General features: G+C 51.7%; 1 protein-coding gene across 1 annotated transcript; it reads left to right on the forward strand.

The window, feature by feature from the left end:
- Positions 1-475: 475 nt before the first annotated feature.
- NLRP13 (NLR family pyrin domain containing 13) lies at positions 476-14,340 on the forward strand. The gene is made up of 8 exons (XM_054588144.1): positions 476-779; positions 2,444-4,022; positions 5,947-6,108; positions 7,346-7,513; positions 8,992-9,162; positions 11,187-11,357; positions 12,839-13,009; positions 14,166-14,340. Exons 1-8 carry the CDS (start codon positions 476-478, stop codon positions 14,338-14,340), a joined length of 2,901 nt encoding a protein of 966 aa, XP_054444119.1.
- Positions 14,341-16,922: the final 2,582 nt, after the last annotated feature.

The following is a 16,922-nucleotide window of genomic DNA, read 5'->3' on the forward strand; positions in this document are numbered from 1 at the left end:
TATTTATTTTTTGAAGAATAGTCTTCTCTTTTTAAAAAAATATTTTATTTATTTATTTTTTAGAGAGAGGGGACGGGAAGGAGAGAGGGAGAGAAACATCCATGTGTGGTCGCCTCTCAAGCGCCCCCTACTGGGGGCCTGGCCTGCAACCCAGGCGTGTGCCCTGACTGGGAATATAGAACAGCGACTCTTTCGTTTGCATCCACATGCAGCTCAGGATGGCTATGAATGTGACCCAACACAAAATCATAAACTTACTTCAAACTTTTTCTATTTTCTTTTTTTGCTTATCAGCTTTCATTCGTGTTTGTGTATTTCATGTGTGGCCCAAGACAACTCCTCTTCTCCCAGTGCCAAAGCTTGGACAGCCCTGGACCACTTGGGAGGAGGTGGGGTCAGGGTATGCTTTCCTGCTTCCTTTCCTGCAGCTGCTGGTTGTCCTGCGGGGGAAGCTGGGAATCTGCGTGTTGGCAGGATGAGCTTCCCAGTGACGAGTGTGGCTGGGGGCGATGGCTCCTGGGACAAGCTCCTGTCCCACCTGAGGGGCCTGGACCGGTGCCAGCTGGAGGAATTCAAACTCGGCCTCCAGTCCCTGCGGCGGCTGCCCGGCTGCTCCCAGAAGATCCCCTGGGCCGACGTGAAGGCTGCAGACCCCGCTGACCTGCTATGTCTGCTGAAGGAGCACTTCCCAGGGCGGCAGGGATGGGGCGTGACCCTCCGAATCTTTGAGAACATGAATCTGATTTCACTTTGTGAGGATCTGAGAGCCGAGGTGAATGGTGAGTTGGGGTTGGAGGGATGGGGGCTGGGGTCGGGGGGCTGGGAACGTGGTGGGGACCCAAGGGGAAGGAGACATGGGGTGGGAACACAGGGCAAGGAGGGGCAGAGGGGGCAGAGGGGGCAGCTACTCTCATGGGAGCAAGGATGTTGCTGTTGGATTTTTATGGGGTGGATCCAAATTGCTGGTCATAGATGCGTAAAGACAGGCTCAATAAGTAGGTCACGTGGCATATTAGGGCGTGACACCTGCCTGGAAAAGGGGGAGCGAAAGGTGGGTGGGGGGAGCCGCAGGTGTGTGAAGCAGGGGCCTGGGCCTGTGTTGACTGCGATCTTCGGCCCTGAGGAGCTGAGATTGGAGCTGAGGCTTGGAGGTGAGGGAGTGAGCCCAGCGGACCCCCCGGCAGGAGAGCCGGCCCGGGGATCTGGCTGGACCCAAGTCCCAGAGGCAGGGAGGCGTTTCACATGTGCCGTGGGCTTTGCAAAGGAGCAGGTTTCCAAAGTGGTTGCGTTGATGGATTTGGGGGATGTGGCTCCTCCAGTCAATCCCAAGCTTGTCAGAGACCCATCACCGCCTGCTCGTTCCAGCCTGGGGCACCTCCTGCCCCTTCGTCACTGTTTCTTTCAGCGATGGCACAGGCACCCCAAGTCCCAACCCAAGAAGAACCGGAGATCCCAGAAGACCAATCAGGTGTGCACGCTATCCGACGATGACCTCAGACGGATAATCTGATGGAGCGTTTTACTGAGTCCACGTTTGTCATTTTTCCTGAAGTTTTATCCATCTGATAGATTCCGCATCCGTCTGTCTGTCTCCACACTGTCTTAGGGAACTCATTCTACAATAATTTATTGAGAAAAGTCAATGTGAGAGAAGATTTTCGAGAGCTTGCCTTATGGGAAGTTTCTCTAGCGAACCCTTCGATGAATAATTTAGGTCAGGTCCAGGCTGAGAAGCGCTTCCGACCAACGTCTCTGGTGGCCAATGTCCTCCAGGGCCCGTGGTGATAAATCTGATGCCACTTCGATTTTTTCCATTGAACGGGACCTGTCTTTTTCACGGGGGTAGCTTTTGGGGGTCCTCCACCTCATGTTCTGAAATGTCACAGGAGACTAGGTTCCAGGCCTGACCCCCAAAGGAGACCTTTATATTTAAATTGAAAAATGTGTCTCCTTCTGTTCTTAAATACTTTTTTTTAATAGTTATCATTTTTTAAATTTTATGGTTATAAACGTTAAAGGACAAAATCTTGTGAGGTCTCTCATAATTTCTTTTTTAAAAAAAATTCTTGTTATCTCTTTGACAGTGATTCTTCCTTCTCTGTTGTGTCTTCCTCTCTTTTTTAAAATCTTTATTGTATTTTCTTACCTTATCTTTTAGTCCCCTAGTACCCTCCTCCCCCCAGCAATCCCCACACTATTGCCTGTTCTGTTTTCCTCAAACTCTAATTAGGTATCTCTCGTGTTGTCCGAGGCTTTCTCCATATATTTGCGTATCTGTCGTAAAACTAACTTAGGCTGCCTTTTGCCGCTTTCCACCGCCACCTCTGCTCCTGAAAGTTAGACTCTTGTTTGTCGCGTTGAAGGCGATGTCATTTCTGAACGATTCTTAATGCTGAACCGTCTCCCTAGCCTTGCCCTGTCCTGACCCCCTTCTCGCTTTCAGCGCGCGCCGGGACGTACCGAGACAGGATGAAGGCGAAGCTACTGGCCATGTGGGACCGTGTCCCTTGGCCAGAAGACCACATATACCTCCGCAGTGTCACGGAGCAGGAGCATGAAGAGCTTCGGCGTCTCCTGTACCCCGAGAGGACTGGAGCCCGGCCCAAGACCGTAGTCCTGCATGGTGCGGCGGGCGTTGGGAAGACCACTCTGGCGACGAAGGTCCTGATGCACTGGGCGGAGGGCTTACTCTTCCAACACAACTTCTCCTATGTCTCCTACGTCAGCTGCCAGCAACTCCGAGAGGTCGGGGACACCACCTTCGCCAGCCTGCTTTCTCGGGACTCTCCTGACTCTCCGGCTGCTGTTGAATACTTCATGAGTCATTCGGAGAGGCTCTTGTTTGTCATCGATGGCTTTGAGGAAATGACCATGCTCTCTGACCTGGACGGCAGCCTGCCATGTCCAGACTGGGACCAGCAGCTCCCGGTGGCCAGGATCCTACTCCACCTGTTGAAGAAGGAGCTGGCTCCCTCTGCTACCTTGCTGATCACCACCAGGGACTGTCGCAGCGAAGAACTTAAACAACTGTTGCTGAATCCGTGGTTTATACGAATCCCAGGGTTCACAGAGGGAGACCAGGAGGAGTATTTCTTCAGATACTTTGGGGACCAAAACAAAGCCAGGAACATCTTGCAGTGGATAAGAAAGCACGAAGCTCTATCTTGTTCCTGCTGTGCTCCCCTCGTGTGCTGGACGGTGTGCTCCAGCCTGAAGCGACAGATGGCTAGATGTCCCTCTTTCCAGCTGGACGCTCAGACCCCCGCCCGTCTGTATGCATGTTTTTTCTCCAGCGTGTTTGAAACAGTGGAGGTGAGTTGGTCAAAGCAGAGCTGGTTGGAGCAGTGGCGAGCCCTCTGCTCTCTGGCTGCCGCTGGGATGTGGTCTTCCAACTTCACGTTTGCAAAAGAGGACATTGAGCATCGGCACCTGCAGGCGCCTCTGATCGATTGCCTCTTCAGGCTGAATATTCTTCGAAAGGCTAGTGACTGTGAGGACTGTGTCACCTTCACTCACCAAAGCTTCCAGGTGTTTTGGGGGGCTCTGTTCTACGTGCTGAGAGGAACGGAAGGAGCCATCGGGGGTCTCTCAAAGCATCAAGAGATGAAGGTGCTCCTGAACGATGCCTTCGTGGACACAAACTCCTACTGGCACCAGATGGTTCTTTTTTTCTTCGGTCTCTTGAATAGAGACCTAGCAAGAGAAGTGGAAGATACTTTGCATTTTAAGATGTGTCCGACGGTGGTGGATGAGTTATTAAAATGGGCAGAAGAGCTATCCACGTCCGATGTGATCTCCTGCAGTTTTGAATGCCTTCTGTTTTTCCAGTGCTTGTACGAGATGCAGGAGGAGGCCGTGGTCAAGCAGATGTTGAGCCACGTCCTTGAAGCAGACCTGGATCTTGGGGATCTTCAATTCCAGGCTATTTCGTATTGTCTAAAGCATTGTCAAAGGTTAAGAAAGCTAAGGCTCTCTGTCAGCTGTCACATCCCTCGAACAGAGTCGACTGTCAAACGGGAAACGCCAGGGTGAGTGATGCACCGTCATTTCTTTCCCCATGTGCTCTCAGCTCTGCCCAAGTTTTACCATGAAAAACTGGGGATCCTTTGCGGCAGTTGTGTTATCCACGGTTACAATTGGTCAGACATGGTCCATCAGCTTTACCCGAGGAGAAGATATTCCTTTAGGTATCATGTTGGGTTCCCTGGTCCTTTCACTGATTGAGTTGAAGGTAGAGCTTCTATCTTCAGATAGAGCTTGGCCACCGCACATGGAAGATTTAGGTGCCAGGCATTGTGCTGTTGCATTGTCTTGCATCTGATGTCAACAGGTGAATGGAGGAGGAGCTGTTATTGCCATTCATGGCTGAGAAAACGGAAGGATAAAAGCATCCTTTACTCACGTCCTTGTGGTTATTGAGTGGCTCAGCCTGGATTAGTGCTCAGTTCTCTCTGTGAGCTCCAGATCGTACATCAAATGCTAGATGTTTCTCCTTTGAGGGTGAGTTGGGGTGGGAGTTTGCTAGGTCTTCCGATGTCAAGGTCATTTCCTGTTTCTCTACAACACGGCTTCTTTCTGTTTTTTTCTCTGGGGCTGATGGAGTCAACTAAATTCTGAAGCTTGTTCTGGTGAGTTTGCCCCTTTATCTCCTGGACGGAGAAAAATTCCAGAACTATTGTATCGACTTTGGATTCTTATCCCATAACTTTGTCCCATTCCTGATACTAATGACTTCCGCTAATGACTTCTCCTGGAAGAAGAATCCCAGGAATGCTTCAGCTACTTTGGGTTCTTCTCCTGTGCTCTTGTCCCATCCTTGACACTAATGACTTTCGATCTAGATAAGAAAACCTGACTTGTCCACTCATTACTTCAGGTCCCGGGGATGTTTACTAAACTTTTCTCGGAGACAGAGCCGGCTACATGTATTCTCAAATCCTTTCTTGTTGAACCCTCAGACCTACAAGAAGGACCATTTCCATTTTGGTTGAACAAATCGAAGTTTCAAGAAGACAAATTCCTTTGTGTTCACCCAGATTGATATATTAGTAAGATGCTTTGTCTAGAGTAGGAAATGTTCAACATACATTGGCTGTCATTTGTCCTGTCTTGGAATCCCTAAAACCTTAATAGGGGACTTCAGGTCATGGTCATTGTTGAATCATGTAAGTGCTCTTACTCTGAGTGTTTTCCCAAGTCTAACCCCGTTTATTGTAAGGACTTTCCTCAAATCATCATCCCTTACTTGATGCACGATTACCCTGAGGCTTAAGGAAATTTCACACCTTTCCTAAAGGTGATCCTAGGTCTTCTGATATCAAGGTCATTTCCTGTTTCTCTACAACACAGCTTCTTTCTATTTTTTTCTCTGTGGTTTGTAACTCTGTCTGTATATCAGAATGACCCGGGATGTTAAACATATGAAGCACAGGCATGTACACACACACAGAAGTTTGGAAGCAACTATTCTCACCAATGCTATGATTCTGGGCTGTGAGTTGGTGTAAAGTAGGAACTTGATATCTTCCAGGTACTTTAAGAATATGTTCTTTGTTTTACTTCCCTTATCTCATCTGAGAGAAAAAAAAAAGGTATCACCTTTCAGAGATGGAAAATTGGAGCACAGAGATGAAATAATACGAGGGGGCAGAGTTCTGAATTCATCTGGGGTCTGCTTCACTGGACCTTTAAGGATTAAGCCTTTGAACTACCTCACTTCACTTATGAGGTTGCTTTCTTCTGGCCAGAATTAGCGAGAAGTGTGGGAATTATGTATAGGGTGTTTTGAGACCTACGCTTTTGGGGGTGACACATTTTCATACGCAGATGCTAACAAATCTCTACACCATTTGTTGGGGTCTTTTTTTTCTTGCCTCCTGGAGACCTCATTCTAGGTTGAGGTTCGTTTACTCATCAGCCTTCTCTCTCTCCCTCATAAAGGATGAGGCTTGTCAATTCTAAGCTACAACAGTGGCGGGACGTCTGCTCCGTGTTCCACAGTGGGAACCTGAGTGAGCTGGACCTGAGTAACAGCAAGCTGAGCGCTCTGTCTATGAAAACACTCTGCTACGAGCTGAGAAACCCAAGGTGCAAACTCCAGAAACTGACGTAAGTGTGAGACCCTCCCAGTTTGTTGAATACCCGAGCGGGACCACCCAACTTTTAAAATTTCTGCAGTAAGGATCTATTTGCCAGAAACTAAGGTAGGTGCTCAGGAAAATAAAATAAAGGTGCTGTATCAGTGAAAGTTCTACTTAGGCAGGGTAGGTAGAAATTTTAAAAAATGGGAATCTGTCATGCATAATCTTGCACGAGAGGCACAGGGGAGTAATGCTTAGGGGTGAATTTGTAACGACCTTTGGTCGGATGCTCTGGAGCCCTGGCCAACTAATTCTTTCCTACTCTCCGTCTACCATCCCTTCATACCTCAAGGTCTGAAGGATCAGACACATGCTGGTTCAACAGAAGACTCGCAATGATGACTTCCCCCCAACTTCAGTGTGTTGAAGGAGGTAGATCAAATACATGGCAGGCAGGCTGAAAGGGTGGTCTTTTTCTTATATTGATTAATTAATTTTCCCTAAAGCTATTGGGTTGACATCGGTTAATCAGATGGTATAGGCTTCGGGTGTACGGTTCGATCATGCGTCATCTGTGTATTGCACTGGGTGCTAACCTCCTCGAGTCCTTGTCTCCTTCCATCACCCTTTATCCCCCCTTACACCCTCCTGCCTCCCCCACCCCGTTCCCCCTGGCAGCCCCCCCAGTGTTGCCTGTGTCTATGAGTCTTTTTTCCCTTTACCCTTCCCATCTAACTCCCCCCACCCTGCTAAACCCACCCCCAGGAGAGAGTTAGCCTCCTATTGTCCCCCAGGCCTCTCAGGGTTCATGTAGGGGGTCCCCTTTCTAGGAGTGCAGGTGGTCCCAGGGCCTCTTCATGGCAAATTAGCAAAGGGGAGCAGCTTGATTGACTCCTGACTCTATACATCCAACTGAGCTTAGTGACTCTTTTGGGAGCCTATTTGATGTTGATTTTTGAATTTATTCGGGTGACCCTGGTTGACTCAATCATGCAGGTTTCAGGGGCACGGTTCCGCAGCACATCACCTTACACTGCATTGCATTTTCATCCCCCGCCCGCCCCCCCACCCCAAGCCATGTCTTTAGATGACCTCTTCAAACTTTTGGTACCACGACTCCAAATCAAATTGTTGGTTCCTCTTATATCTGTCCGTCCTCGAGAGTCTGCGTGTGTGTCTTTATGATGGAGACGCCAGACGAGGAGACCGTGTCTCCACCCCACCACCGCCTCCAGGCTGGCTTTCTCTCTGCCTGTCTCCCTCAGGTGCAAATCAATAACCCCTGTCACGGTCCTGAAGGAACTTGTCCTGGTCCTTCATGGTAACAGCCGGCTGACCCACCTGAACTTGAGCTCAAACCGCCTGGGAGTTACGGTGTCCACGATGATTTTTAAAACCTTGAGGCACTCGGCGTGCAACCTCAAGTACCTGTGGTGAGTCTTTGGTTCCCCAGATCTGTCTCCGGCCGGGACCACCCCCAGGGGTGAAGATTCATTGCGAGAACAGGAATCAGGATGGCAGCAAGCAGATCTGGAGGAGGATTAGCAGAGGGAAAAAATGTACATGGGTGTAGAGTGGTGATTCTCAAATTTTAATGTATATCAGAATCTTTGGGTGGGGACATGGGGCTGTTAAAAATTCAGATTCCAGGAACACACCTCTGAGATTTGGCAGGGGTGCCAGCTCGGAGGTGGTGCGGGACCGTGGATCACACTTTGCGCAGCACTGACCTGGAAATCGCCTGGTCCCTGGGAGAGATCAGGGATGGCGAGAGGAGCTCATGGTCATGCAGTGAGGGGTCCTCTATACAAAGACCGCTCTGCCCAGGAGTGAGGGCCTCTCTCGGGGCCTCCCTGCCAGGTTGGAATCGTGTGGCCTCACGTCCGCGGCCTGTGACCGCCTGTGGCTGGAACTCAGCAAGAACTCCAGCCTGCGTTTCCTCAGCCTGGGGGACAATGACCTGTCTGGAATTGAGGTGAAAAACCTTCCGAAGCCCCTTGATGTACCCAAGTGTGCCCTGAAGGAGCTCTCGTAAGTCGCCCCCCTTATCCAAATGTTTTCTTTGCAAGTTTGAGCGACAGGGTGGGAGTATGTTTTGGGGAGCCGTGGAGGGTCCCCCTGTTGTATGTACCTATCCTGTTGACCTAGTTCTTATCATCTATTCCTCTCGTCTCTATTCTTCCTACGTCTCTCCTTAGGGCTGAGTTTGGGCCACATTTGCCTTCAGCATGACTGTGGGCCTCACAGCCCCTTCGGTGTGACCCCGGAGGCTTCTGTCAGCCTCCCCCGAACCCAGTGGTGTTTGACTGGGGATGATTTTCTCCCTCAGGAGACCTTTGACAGTGTCCAGACACAGACTTGGGTTATACAGTTGGGAGGGGAGCGTGCTACGGGCGTGTAGTGGGTAAAGACCAGTTACAATCAACACCCTACCATGCACTGGGGGACCTCCCACAAGAAAGAACGGTCTGACCTGAAGCTCCTGACCTGAAGCTACGTAGGGCAAAGATTGAGAAACTGTACCTTGACCCACCTTTTCCTCCTTGAAGCTTTTTTTTTTCCCCCCCAAAAAGATTTTATTTATTTATTTTTTAGGGAGGGGAGGGAGAAAAAGGGAGAGAAGCATCAGTGTGTGGTTGCACCTCACACGCCCCCTGCTGGGGGCCTGGCCTGCAACCCAGGCATGTGCCCTGCCCTGGGAATCGAACCCGCAACCCTTTAAGTTTGCAGGCCAGCGCTCAATCCGCTGAGCCACACCAGCCAGGGCTGAAGCTTTTTTTTTCTTTACCCCATTTAATCTTCCCACGAGGTTTGGGTCCCAGCTGTGTGGCCCAAAGGGACTGGGAGTTTGAGAAAGGAACGGGGAGGGTGGGGGTTGCTGAGGCTCACCCGGCGCCCGCCCCTTCCGCAGCCTGGAGAAATGCGACCTGTCGGCGGCCAGCTCGGAGGCGCTCGCCTCGGTTCTCACCAGCACGCAGCGAACAGCCCGGCTGAGCCTGGGATTCAATCCGCTGCAAGACGACGGTGTGCGGTGGCTGTGCGCCTCCCTGCGGCAGCCCGACTGCGCCTTGGAGAGGCTGGCGTAAGTGCCTCTGGGCTGCGTCTCTGAAAGCGACCCTCCGTCAGCGCGAGCGTCCGGGAGAACAGCGGCGCCTTCGTTGGGGCCCGTGGGTAACAGGGAAAACTCCCCGGCACCGGGCTGGGCGCTGTTGTTTAAGACACAGATTCTGAGCGGCACCCCGGATGTGTCGACTCGATTTCTGGGGGGGTTGTGCCAAGGATTTCCGTTTTAGCAAGGACCCCGGGGAAATTTTGATTGTGTCGGTCAACTGATACCAGAGCGCCTGCCTCCCGAGGCAGAGCTGGCACCAGAGTTGGGGGGACGGTAGGACAGACAAGCTTCCTGCCTGGGTGGGGGATGTGGTTTTATGGATGAGATACCCCCCCCCCAAAAAAAATCAAGATAAGAAGGAAAACAGAGTGAATACACAAAGAGGGGCGGGGTGGGTGGTCCAATGAGGTGTTCTCCCACCAGCTTTTCTGAGCAGGTGATGTTGAAGCAGAGACTTGGAGGAAGGGAAGACGGGAGGGAGGGGCAGGAGAAGGAGCCAGAGGGGCTGCCGGTTGGGATGTGGTAGGAGGAACAAGAAGACAAGTAGGGCAGGAGGAATGTAAGTGAGCCGGGTTGATAACGTGCGAAGATGAAACTGGAGGGGCAGGGCCATCCTGGGAAATGCCCAGGGAGTGAAGGGGCCTGTTTGTTTGAAAAGTCAGCCGAGGGCGGGAGCTGGGCAGACTCTACGGGGGGGGGGGGCGCAAAGTGGGTGCACAACCACTCGAGCAAGAGATGAGGGCGCCGGCCGGGTGCGGCGGGAGGATTTCAGGGGATCCTGCAGCCGGAGCCAGGGCGCCTTGGCGATGGGTTCGAAGTGGTTTTGAAGGGAAAGGAGCCCCAGGCCCGCTGCAGGCGGGCGATGGGCTTGGGCAGCCGGGTGAAGGGCGGATCGGGACACAGGCGTGGGAGATGCCTGGGCCTCGGCCACGGGGAGGTGTTATGGGAGCAGGTGGTGTACACAGCTCAGGGGTGGGGGGGTGGGGGTGGGGGAGCAGCGCTGGGCAGGGGTGAGTCCACCCGAGTGTGAACACACAGATCTTACCCTTTAGCCACACCTGCTGCTTGGCGCATGTGTGGCACACGTGGGGACTGGGGTTTCCTGGCATCAGATATGGTTCAGGTGGGTATAAAAGTGTGGGGAAGGCCCAAGGGTCTGGGGGGCGCATCCACAGGGGCGATTATGGCAAAAGACCGGGGAGCTGGCCTAGGCGGAAGGTTAACACTGGGTCGCAAAGAACCAGAATAGTAATAAGAGGTTAAGCATATGCTATGAACTAACATCACACAGTGAGTTTGGGGATAAGCGTGCACCTGGGAAACCTTCACCCTTATCATACCCGTGACCTGCCAACGTTTCTTCTACTCCTTTAAAAAAAATTATTATTAATAGTACTAGTAGTAGCAGCAGCAATATTGTAACACTATAGGATCTACTCAGCATATTTTAAGCATAAATAGAGTATTGTTAGCTATAGGTACAATGCTATATATTGGATCTTTAGAATTTATTTTAAAGGGTTTTATTCATTATTATTTTTAGAGATGGGAAGGGAGGAAGAGAAGGAAACATCGGTGTGCGGTTGCCCCTTGGGCGCCCCCTCCTGGGGACCTGGCTCACAACCCAGGCACGTGCCCTGACTGGGAATCCAACCGGTGACCCTTTGGTTTGCAAGCTGGTGCTCAGTCCACTGAGCCACACCAGCCAGGGCTGGATCTCTACAATTTAATGATCTTGCTAAACGGAAGCTTGGTACAGTTTGACCATTCTTTTATTTTTGTTTTTCCCCGACTGTAACGACTGGCACATTCTTAGCGGGCTTGCTGTCGGAGTCTGGAACAGGCCAGGAGAAGCGAGAGTGCGCTCGGCGCACCCCGGGTTGGGGGCCAGGACCCAGCGCGTTGAGTCTGGAGGCGGCCGGCCGCCTGGGTCTGGGCGCCCACAGGGCGGACCGCATTCCTGAGCTGCTCTCCCCGGGGCTCGCGACCCGCAGGCTCTGCTGCTGCCAGCTCGGCGTGCCCAGCTGCAGGCACCTGTCCGACGCTCTCCGGCAGAACCGGAGCCTGACTCACCTGAACCTGAGGAAGAACCAGCTGGGCGACGAGGGGGTGCGGTTTCTGTGCGAGGCGCTGCGCCGACCCGACTGCCTGCTGCAGAGCCTGGAGTGAGTGTCCCGCCGCCCTGTTACCCTATCGCCCTGCCGGTCAGCGGGTGGCCTCGCCCGTGCCTGGCTGCCTGTCGGTGCAGAAGTGACTTGGCCCAGGGGAGCGTGTGGTGCATTGTGGCACCTGTACAGGGAAAACGGGGCGACTGTTAAGGACAAATCCCAATGCCCCCCGCCCTCCGCTAACATCGCCACCAGCCACGCCTTCACAGACCCTGTTCCTAAACCTCCCTGACCACTTCCATTTGAGAGGTAGAAAAATGGTAGCTCTACCTATTTTTTATTTTTTCATGGAAATATTGAAACTTAGACAAGAGCAGAGAAGCGCATGTCATCTACTCCATTATCCAACTTCAACAATTACGGATTCACGGCCACTCTCCTCTCCCCCCCCACCTTCCCCCACGCCCATCCCTCGGGGTATTTTGAGACCCTCCCAGGGGCCATACCTCTTATTTGTAAACGCAAGTTTGTACGTATTTGTATCTCTAAGTAAGATGGAGCCGAGCCGTGTTGGAACACTTACGGGAAGGCACAGGTGATAAACCTCTTGCTAAAACCCGATGACTCTTTTTTTCCCCCGACGGAGGTTTATCCTGCGGACGTGTTTGGGCCTTACTCACCCTGGAAATCTAGGCGGGCTGTGTCTGATTTCCGTAGCTGTTTATCTGGTTGGCCGCTCCCTTCGACTTGGCCCTGGACGGTGTGGAGCATGTGGGTGTTCCCAGGGCGTCAGACTGTCCTGTGGTGCGGAAGGATTTCGCCTTGTTTTGCCTTCTCCCGCCTCTCGGTATCACGTCCACTCTCACCTCCTTGCTCCCTCGGTCCCTCTCTGTCTCCTCTGTCTGTCTGTCTATGTGTCTTTCCTATCGGCCTGTCTCCTAGCGCCTCTCTCGGTCTCCTCTGTCTCTTCTCTGTCCCTTTTTTCCTCTCTGTATCCATTGTCCCTACACCTCTGTCTCGTCCCTCTCTGCTCCCTGTCTCCTCTCCTCTGTCTCTCTTCTCTTCTCTGCGTCTCTCCTCTCCCCTGTCCCCTTCTCAACCCTGCCCTTCTCTCGTTCTCGCTCCAAGTATTTACCGAGATTCCTCATCGTGAACTCATGTTGGTACAGTAACTCACTGTACGTGAGATTTTGGTGTGTCTTGTCAGCTCAGCTGCGGAGCTCGGAGGCTGACACACGTCTGTGTCAGGGCGCCTTAGGGACCCTCTCCCTGCCCCCCCCCTCCTCTCTCTCACATCAATGCCTCTCTGTCTCTCTTCCTCCCTCCTTCTTTCTCTCTCTGTCTGTCTCTCCCTTCTCTCTCGCACACTGATGACTCTCTGTGTCACGCATACACGCACAGATGGAGCCCCAGCTGCGGGGCCAGGACGAGAAGTCGACTCAGGGGTCTCTCTTCTTCAAAGAAGCTGAGGGGGCTGGGCCTGGTAAAGCCCGAGGCCTGGGGACCATTCCCCCTTTGATAACATTCTCCCGCCGCAGTTTGTCCGAGTGCAGTTTCAGGGCGGAGGGCTGCCGGGCGCTGGCGGCCGTGCTGGAGCGCAATCGCCGCCTGAAGGTGCTGGACATCGGGCGGAACCGCGTTCAGGATGCCGGAGGGCGGCGTCTGTGCCAGGCTCTGACGCGCTCGGGCTGCGCGCTGAGCACACTCGGGTGAGTCGGCGCGGTTCTTTCGCAGGGGACCCCCCCTCGCTCTGGGGTCGGGGCAGGTACTCTCCGGTCACGTGGGGGTACCAGGGTTAGACGCGGGAAGGACAACCTTCTCCTTTTAAAAATCTCTTTGCTTGTAGCTATTCTTTCTTTCAATCAGTACCTTTTGCATAGAAAGTGCTGGGGGAGGGGGGACATGCCCCTGCCCTGTGAATCCTTATTCTTGAAGGGGAAGACAAATGTTTGTTTTTTATTGAATCCTTTTTTAGAAAAACAGAGACAGACACACGTCGATTTGTTGTTTCACTTATGTGTACGTTCATTGGTTGATTCTTGTACGAGCCCTGCCCGGGATCGAACCTGCAACCTTGGTGCCTCGGGGCGAGGCTCTAACCCGCTCAGCTACCTGTCCGGGGCCCGGGTTGTCCTCCTATCATGCTATTCCTGTCCATCGAATGGCATCTCCACCCTGAAGCCCTCTCTGGGTCCTCCCCACCCGCTTCGGCCCGGACATTTTATTCATTAAATCTCACACGTACAGACTCACCTCACCTTTCTTTGTGGACTCGGGTGGAAATCCCAGCTGTGTTAGGCAGACACAGGCCCCATTTCCTTTCGCCTTGTGTTCCCAGTAGCTAGCCAATCCTATGTCCAGATGTTGTGCGGCAGAATTTAGAAATAACGCCCTGCCTGGTGGGGCTCAGTGGATTGAGCGCCGGCCTGAGAGCCGACAGGTCACCGGATTGAGTCCCAGCCAGGGCACAGGCTTGGGTTGCGGGCCAGGTCCCCAGTCAGGGGCGTGTGAGAGGCAACCAATTCATGTGTCTCTCACACACCCATGTTTCTCTCCCTCTCCTCTCTCTATAAATAAATAAATAAAACCTTGAAAAAAACACCCTCACATGCACTTTATGCTAAAATTGTGTCTCTCCTGTTTGGGCAGGTGATCCGTGTTTGTCGGGCAGGTGGGGTTTGAGGGGTCACTTCCCTTCCTAGGGTGGGTTCAATGACTCACGCATAAGCATTTGGAAAGCGTGTGGCGTGTGCTGCTGGCCGGTCTGTTCTAGTAGCGTTTCCCCCCGGGACCCCGCCTCACTTTTATTTCTAATTTCTCAGGGTTGGGGGACCATCTTTAACATTTTCTCCCCGCCCACCCCAGGATGGAGAAGTGCAGCCTGACTTCCGCTTGCTGCCGGCACCTCTCCTCGGTTCTCGGAGGCAGTAAAAGCCTGGTTACCCTGAACCTCCTAGGAAATGCCTTGGGGCCCGCCGGCGTCAACACGCTGTGGAAGTCCTTGAAAAAGCCAACATGCAAACTACAGACACTCGGGTAATCCCCACTGACTTCTACGGCGCCTGCTGGGACGTGGGGGAGGGTTGGCTGGTATCTAAAGCAGACGCCAGGTTGACCCTGAATTCAGCAGCCTAGGGCCGGTGCTGGCCAGCAGAGCATGTAGGAATGGCGGGAATGCCCTGGCCGGGTGGTTCAGTGGGTTCGAGCGTCATCCTGTGCACCAAAAGGTCGCAGCTTCGTTCCCTGGTCAGGACAGACTGTGCCTAGATTGCAGGTTCAAGCCCGGGTCAGGGCACGTACAGGAGGCGAGCGATCGACATTTCTCTCTCTTGGCCCCCCCCCACCCTTCTTCTTTCTTTCAAATCAATAAACATATCCGAGGGAGAGGATTAAAAAGAAATACCATCAATCATCTTCTCTAGTTCTCTATTCTGTTTTGTGTTTGTTTTTGCAGGCTGGAAAAAGACTTATACAACCTCGTAAAGGGGAAGCTGCAGGAACTGCAGGGGAAGGGGCGGGTTCTGAGGATCCTGTGCGAGTGGGATCTGAATGGCCTAGAAGATACGTGGGGGTGACCCGCGGATGAGAGGCCGCCACCTTCCCGTGGGAGGTTCTTGGAGCGCAGCCGCGGGGAGGCCTACCCCCACGTTTCGCTCAGGTGTCCCCCGTTCGTGGGACAAACGGGCTGCCTCCTCTGTTGTTGTCCCACGGAGTGTTGTAGGCAGCATGTTACACACCCAGTTGCCACGATCCTAATCTAATGCTATATTTGGCCCCAAGAGCCTACGTTAGCTTTAAGTATTTTTTTGTCTTTCTTCGTGTAATGTTTTTTTAATTCTTGGGCGTGTTACAAAGCTTCAATAAGGCAAAGGATATAAAAATACTTTGAGGAAACCTGAAGCTTCATTTCTTGTGGATTGAGAAGTGGTAACAGATGTCATCATAATTCCATAATTATCGTTCTGTGATTAAATAAGCCAGACGGACCTCTGGAACGATTCTTAATACGCAGATACACCCAACTATGGCTCCTGCTTCTACTTTGAGGCGTCTGTGGCTGGTGCCATCTAAAATATATTTTACCCACCTGAAAATAGAACATGAACTCTATGAAGCCATGCGTGGAATTGTATGTGAGGAACAGGAGCTTATTCAATTGTAATTTTCTCTCCCTTGCCTAAACCAAGATTCTTTCTTGTACTCTTGACTCAACACGCCAACGCTATTAGGAGTCTTCTTTGGACACAGTTGGATATTCATGTATTTTGCATTACATCGCTTATAAAACATCTTCATGGTGTGTCTCCATCTTCATCAAAGCCCCCCTGTAGGATCAAAGACATCCCTGCTTTCCTGAATTTAACGCAGATACTGAGAGAAAAATGCTTTGCAGCAGATCAGAGAGAGAGCACATCAAATACCTGGCCTTTGAACGCACGTCTTTGGTTGTAAGATCCCAGGTGCCTTCCGAGAGGCAGCACGACCTTCCCACACACTGGGGGCTGTTACCCTCTGCCCGCTCACGTGCCCTCATTATTAGACGTAAGTGAAAGCCATCGTCCTTGAAATGAACATGTTATTCCCTTCCTCCTGCGCCTCTGCTGTTCTTCGTAGGCTCGAGATGGAAGAGCGCGTGGAGGCAGGTAGATGAGCACATTTAGAAAAGTGTGTCATGGTAGAGACTAAAAACAACAAAAAACCCCCACAAAGGTTTGAACCTGCGTTAATTGCTATGTCACTCGTTCACTTTAGATTATAGTTGTTAAAATGGGATAGTTGTTTCTGATAATCTGACAAACCCTGCTTTTGTGAACCCCCAAATCCATGACTGGCCCCAAATTTCTTCAGTTTCTTTAAAATTTTACACAGGAGTATTCTTTTTTCCTTTTTTTAAATTTTTACTGAATGTTTTGGGGGGTCACACTGGTTAATAAAATCACATGTGTCAGGTGTACAATTCTGTTACATCATCTGTATATTGTATTGTGCGTTCGCCTGCTGACCCACAAATTCTCGATCACTGTTTTCCTGTTTTGGGAAATTTTTGTTAGGCTAACCTCTTTGAATGCGTCATAGAGCCCCTCAGTTACATCAAAGTATTCCAGAACATTTTGAGGATGCTCAGACATGACTTCGAAGCCACTTCTTCGTCGCTCCAGCGTGGCTCAGGAGGGCAGGGGCCAGTACCGGCGCACTCCACCTGGCCCGGGAATGTCAGCGTGGATGAGCGCACCTGGCTTCTTGGGATCCACACAGCCTTCCCGTCAACAGGAGAACTCACACTTGAAGGTTTGCTGTGAAGACTGATCCATCTTTGGCTCAGCTGGTGGTTTAGTCCTTTCTCCATTGCATGTCCATCAATACCAGCAGCTCTGCTGGCTGACATGCTATACAGATTTTATGCACCGTGTGCTGATTTCTCACCATGTTAGAGTTTAGCTCACTGTTACCTGCATCCCTCATGCCACTAGCCTCTTTCTCATTAAGGTTATTTAAAAAAAGTTACTGATTGTAGAGAGAAAGAGGAAGGGAGAAACATTGATTTGTTTTTCCATTTATTTTTATGCATTCGTTGGTTGCTTCATTGTATGTGCCCTGACCAGGGATCGAACTTGCAACCTT

This window comes from Pteronotus mesoamericanus, unplaced genomic scaffold, assembly GCF_021234165.1.
Source record: "Pteronotus mesoamericanus isolate MK-2021 breed Mesoamerican mustached bat unplaced genomic scaffold, CSHL_Meso_final scaffold_128, whole genome shotgun sequence".
Classification (NCBI taxonomy): Eukaryota; Metazoa; Chordata; class Mammalia; order Chiroptera; family Mormoopidae; genus Pteronotus; species Pteronotus mesoamericanus.